Genomic DNA, 6000 nt, shown 5'->3' with positions numbered 1-6000 from the left:
CATCTTCACGTCTGGCCCCACCCTAAAAATTTTTATATGGGCGCCCATAAGAATGTGTGTGTGGGGGGGTGGGGCGCCTGTGCTAGTTTTGCAGGCGGGCACCTTATACCCTAGCGCCGGCACTGAATACTGTATTTTCTTAGTTATTGGTTAAGAAACTCTGCTGTTGAATAATATGGTCTTTCAGAAAAATAGGCTTTAGTCATTTTACGGAACTTGGGGAAACATGTTGCAGATTTAAGTTGTAGAGGGAGATGGTTGTAAAGTTTTTTTGCAGAATATAATATAGATTTCTTTACTAACTCACTGGACGGGATCGGTAAATAGGCAGAGGTAGAATTTCTGGTGGAATAGTCATGTCTAGGTCTTGCTGGAAAGACAATAATTAAAACTACTTTTTTTTAAAATATATTTATTATTCAGGAATATCAAATTGAATTATAGTAGAATCCTTAGGAACATTATCTCCAACTGCAAAGTTAACTTTGCTAATTGTAGCATCCCTTGATGCTTTTACAACGTATTCCATCTTCATAGCTATTAGAATAAACAAGGAATCACCTTTTTTCACAGTATCGCCACATTTTACTAAAAGCTTATCGAGAACACCTGGCATAGGAGATACAGCCTTATTAGCTAAACCAGTCGAAGATTCTTCTTCTTGTTGGGTAACGTACGTGGGTCGAGGTAATGAAAATTGCAGTTTTCCTTCCTAAAATTAAATTTAATTATAACAAAACAGTCATTATTAAGTTAGTACGAATTAGTACAAATTAACTTGACTTTGAGAAATATATCAGCAGTAACTTACTCATAAACTTAGTAAAACAATAATTCTCGGCGACCTAAACGCCAGAGTAGGCAATACACTTGTGGGTGGAGTTACACAAATATTTAACGAAGAAACGCTCAACAACAACGGAGAAAGAGTACTAGAACTTCGTTTAATGAATAACCGCGGAATTAAAAACACATACTTTGACCATCCAATACAACATAAGATAACCTGGCCAGATACAAGAGGACGTAACTCTATGATTGACTACATTAAAACAAACATACAAATACACCCCAGGAACATAATATAGGGTGGCCGGAAAGTCTCTTTACATTAATGAATTGCTGTTGTTGTACTACAGCGGAAAAAAATAATAACACAATTTTGTACGTAAGTTATTTACTACTTATTTATTTATCTAAAATCTCGGTGTGCATACCTCCATTGTCGCAACACAACTTGATACGACGCCATGTTCGTATGCTCATCCGTCCCAGAATGTCCGGAATTACTGACGTAAAATCTTGGCGAACTCCGTTTCGCAAGTCCTCATTTAAAACATATATCTGTGTTTTCTAATCTCCTCTTTAATGAAACCCCACAGTACATTGTTCGGCGTTGTCAAATCTATACTTTTTGGAGGCCAAGGAATTGAAGAACCTCGCCCAATCCATCGGCCCGGTCAAATTTCATTCATTTGAGTGCGAACAGCGAGAGCAAAATGGGATGAGGCGCTATTTTGTGAAAATAAAGAAGACCTTCACACAGGGGCGCAAGGTAGGCGCCGCCTACCCTCTTCAAAAGTAGTACAATAATATAAATTATTAATATAAATTACTTATTTCAAAATTGTAATTTATAAATTTTAACACAATATCTACAATAAAATAGCAAAAATTATCCAAATTATTTTTAAAAATATCCAAAAAAATTTCTCCGTAGTTATAATTATTGTACGCTGCTTGTAGTATGAGTAGTACTGTATAGATTCTATATTCTCCTTGGTCAGGCACTCGGGAACGTAGCCTGAAATAGAACGACGCCAACACCTAATTGACGTGCGATCTCTCTCTGTTTACGCGAGCAGGCCTGCTGCAGGTCTGCTCGTAGCGACCCGTATTCTACGATTTTGAACGGGCGGATAGGCACAGAGTCTTATAGCCGGACCTTCAAAATTTTATCAGTTGCTTCTCTTGTGTCTTGTGAAACTGTTTTAAAATAATTGTTTTTTGATTTTGGCTGTTATTAGTAGGTTAAGTATTGAATAAAACTAGGTAGGACAATTTAAATTTGTTTATGAAAACTGAATAATGTGTTATTAGATTATATAGATAATTAAAAATTTAAAGCGAGGTTAATTGTTAACTTATCAATTTATTCGAATAATAAATTATTATTTGATACATAAATAAAATAAGTAATATTTGACGTTGTTGAAACGTAGGTGTGTTAGTTTTATTGGTGGAAAAACTTTAGTCATCGAATATGAATATTTTAAACGATGTAATATGCAGTTTGATCGAGACGCCTTTTTCAAGGCGCCAAAATCAAGAAAGATTAGTAATTATTTTAATGGGCCGGCCTTTACAAAATTTAACAATTTTATCCACAGATAAGACAAAAGACAATCAACCATTTTCGAGATCGTTTAAAACAATATGGTATGAAAATCATAAATGGCTAAGCGGAAGTTATTTTAAAAATTCACTTTTCTGTTGGCCTTGTCTGTAGCTCTCAAATTTGAAGCAAAATGTTTGGGTGAGTCAGGGATATTCAGATTTGACAAATTTATCAGCTAGTGTAAAAAAACATGAATCTTCGAAAGAACATTTAAAAAATTGCTTAGATTTAAAACGGTTAGAAAAAAATAAACAAACTACTGACAGTGCTTTGGCTGGACATATTTCTCTATCTAATAAGATATATAATGAAGAAGTTGAAAAAGATTGAAGAAGTTGAAGAAATTGATGTTACAATTCTTTTAGCAAAACAAGAACTTACATTTCGCGGTCGTGATGAGAGCCATAATTCTTCAAACATGGGTAATTTTAAAGAAATTTTTAATTTAGTAGTTAAACGCGATCAGGAAATCCAGGATCATGTTAAAAAATAGAAGGGGTGTTCACGGGTTTGTCAAAAACAATACAAAATGATTTAATAGATTGTCTTGCCGATTACGTACAAAATGAAATTTCAACAGAAATTAATGAAAGTCAATTTTTTTCTATACTAGCTGACGATACTACTGATATAACCGAAAAATCACAGTGTACTTTAACAATCCGTTTTGTTAACAAAATTGGTCAGGTAACAGAAAGATTTTTAGGGTTTTTTGATGTTAGCGATAATAGATCTGCAGACGCTCTATATAGTTTAATTTCAAACGTGCTTGAGCCATATGATTACAAAAATAAATTTTTGATAAAAAAAATAGATAAACGGATTACAATCAAAAATTAAAGTAGATGCTCCAAAAGCCATTTTTACACATTGTTGCGCTCATAGATTACATTTAGTATTGCAAGACGGCTCAAAATGTATTACAAACTGTAGGATATTTTTTGTCGCCTACCCGAAGTATATGTGTAGCCTACCCGCATACTGAGGTCACGAGCCGCCACTGCCTTCACATGTTAATCCTTTCGCGTGTTATCTTGCTTTGTTGACCAAATACCGAATACCAAACTCTATAGAGCTTTTCCGCGTCGACTTTATCGATGAACGTTCAATGGAATCCTGAATGCCAGCACATCTTTTCGAGTGATTGGTTTTCCACTTCTTGGTGCATCGAGAACGGTTACCGATGAAAAAGCCTTCTTCTCACACGAGAGAAAAGTTGGTCTGGATGCTGATGGTTTTTGAAAACCAAAATATCGGCCATTGTTTATTGTTATAACGACGTTCGTCTATCCACACTGCAACGACCAAACGCTTCTCAATTCTATACTCACTCGTGTCCGCCATTACGTTTCAATCGCAACTATTGTTGTCTGTATGCATGACCAAACAGGTGATCTTGATGCTACGCATGCGCAGGAATACCAACAACCGTTGGGGCGGTGTTGAAACATTATTATTTTTAGTGTAAAGGGACTTTCCGGCCACCCTATAGATGTGCGCACGCGCACTCTATCGTCCGCCAATGTAGGATCCGACATGCCGACCATGGTCTGGTATTCTTCTTTCTCTTCTTTGTGTGCCGTGGTTCTTTTCAAGCGTTGGCTATTGTCTTATTAACAAGCTGATGAAATGTTTCTCGGTCGGCAACTGTATGAAACAATTCCTCGACAGTTCGACCTGTCCATTGTCTAATGTTACATTGACCTGGTACTAAGGAAAATAAATATGCACCAGGGAAATAAGGCAAAAATATACCATGTTCGGGACACTTGAGCAGCTAGGTTGCAAATCGGTTTTTTGGGTACTATATACCTAATACATTATAAGTACTAAAATGCCCGTCACAGTTTGGATGAGAAATTTAGTTATTAACAAATAAGGGTCAAAAATGAGAGTTTTTTCGTTTAAATCGCTACAGGTAAAAATAGGGTAATTAAATGTCTTATTTATAATATTTTTCTTTTAGTAGATTATCCAAGGTTTAAAATACCGTTTTTTGAATTTTGGTCCGATTATTAGTTGCTTCGGATATTGCAAAATAAAACTAAAATTTCGAAAATAAAAAATTTGCTATAACTTTTGGGAAAATGAATTTAGGACTTTCATATTGCATGAAAAGTTGAATCAAACAGTCCATACAATGCACAAAAAATTTTAAGACGATGCGTCAATTAGTTTAAATTTTATTCAATTTGTTTATCCCAAAGAGCTTTTTTTGCAATGTTATTGTTCAGAAAATAATAATGATACAGCAATTCTGTGAAAAAAACATGCAAAAAGAATAGTCATATTTTCAATGCATTAAAAAAATCGTTAAAAAGTCATTTTTATCACTCAGAAAACATTTTACTAAAATGGAGTGATTTTTTGCTTATAAACGATTTGAATAACTTTGTTAATATTGACTGTAGGCTAAAACTACAATGGAATTTGAAAAACTGGTATTTTTATACGAATTTTCAAAGAAAAACTTTTCGCCTAGGTTAATTACGGTCAAAGTTGGCCACTTTTTTTATTTAATTGACCGCTACTTTGTTTATAACAATTAAGCAACCTAACTAGAGCCATTTTGAAGTTAAAGATATATAGGTTACGTGTAAAAGTTTGAGTAAGCTTTAATCCTCAACAGAGTGGTTAATAAAACTTTAAAAATGGCGTCCGAACGGAATTAATTCGTGGTCGGTGGAGGGTAATTACTAAAATACATGCACTCAAAAAATGAAACTGATTCTGCAAACATATGCTGCAATTAATATCGCTGATTTAATCTGTATGTACTCGTAGTCTTATAGAGTACGTTATGTACACACAACCCCACCTAACATTACAAAATGTTAGGGGAAAGTCCCTATATCACTCAGGGATATGAAAAATAGATTACGACCGATTCTAAGACCTACCGAATATACATATAAAATTTCATAAAAATCGGTCAAGCGGTCTCAGAGGAGTATGGAAACTAACACTGTGACAGGAGAATTTTATAGATGTAAATATATAGATGGCTATTAACAAATAGTGGTTGGTGATAGAAGAGTGAAAATTAAGGGTTGTATGTATTTTTTAATTCTAAATCATATAAAATTAAGGTAGATAATTTTATCCAAAAAAATAAAAAAAAATGTCAGGGGGCAACCCCCCTTATAACTTATGGGTATAAAAAATAGATTAGAACCTCTTCAACGTTCTACAGGATAAACGTGTAAAATTTTATAAAAATCGGCCAAGCCGTTTCGGAGTAGTATGGCAACTAACACTGTTACAGGAGTATTTGATGTATATAGAAGTAACTGCGAATTAAATAATAAAAGTGGCTAACTTTGAACCTAATTAACTTAGGGAAACAGTTTTTTTTCTGAAAATTCGTATAAAAATACCAGCTTTTGAAATCCTAAAGTAGATTTACTCTATAGTCAATATTAACAAAGTTATTCAAACTGTTTAGAAGCCAAAAATGACTCTATTTTACTAAACTTTTCGGAGTGATAAAAACGACTTTTTAATGATTTTTTTTTCAATACTTTAAAAATACAACTATTATTCTTGCATGTGGTTTCCACAGAATTGCTATGTCATTACTATTTTCTGAACAATAATATTGC

General features: G+C 33.8%; 1 protein-coding gene across 1 annotated transcript in view; it reads right to left on the bottom strand.

The window, feature by feature from the left end:
• Positions 1 to 400: 400 nt before the first annotated feature.
• The window catches only part of LOC114327089 (methylcrotonoyl-CoA carboxylase subunit alpha, mitochondrial), a 70269-nt gene continuing 64669 nt past the window's right edge, over positions 401 to 6000 (bottom strand). The window contains exon 11 of the mRNA XM_050648176.1: positions 401 to 712. Coding sequence (XP_050504133.1) covers positions 416 to 712 — 297 coding nt within the window. The 3' untranslated portion in view covers positions 401 to 415. The remainder of the gene's footprint in view (positions 713 to 6000) is intronic.

The sequence above is a fragment of the Diabrotica virgifera genome, chromosome 4 (genome assembly GCF_917563875.1).
Source record: "Diabrotica virgifera virgifera chromosome 4, PGI_DIABVI_V3a".
Lineage (NCBI taxonomy): Eukaryota > Metazoa > Arthropoda > Insecta > Coleoptera > Chrysomelidae > Diabrotica > Diabrotica virgifera.
The sequence above is the reverse complement of the archived record's forward strand: the minus strand, read 5'-3'. Positions and strand labels throughout refer to the sequence as shown.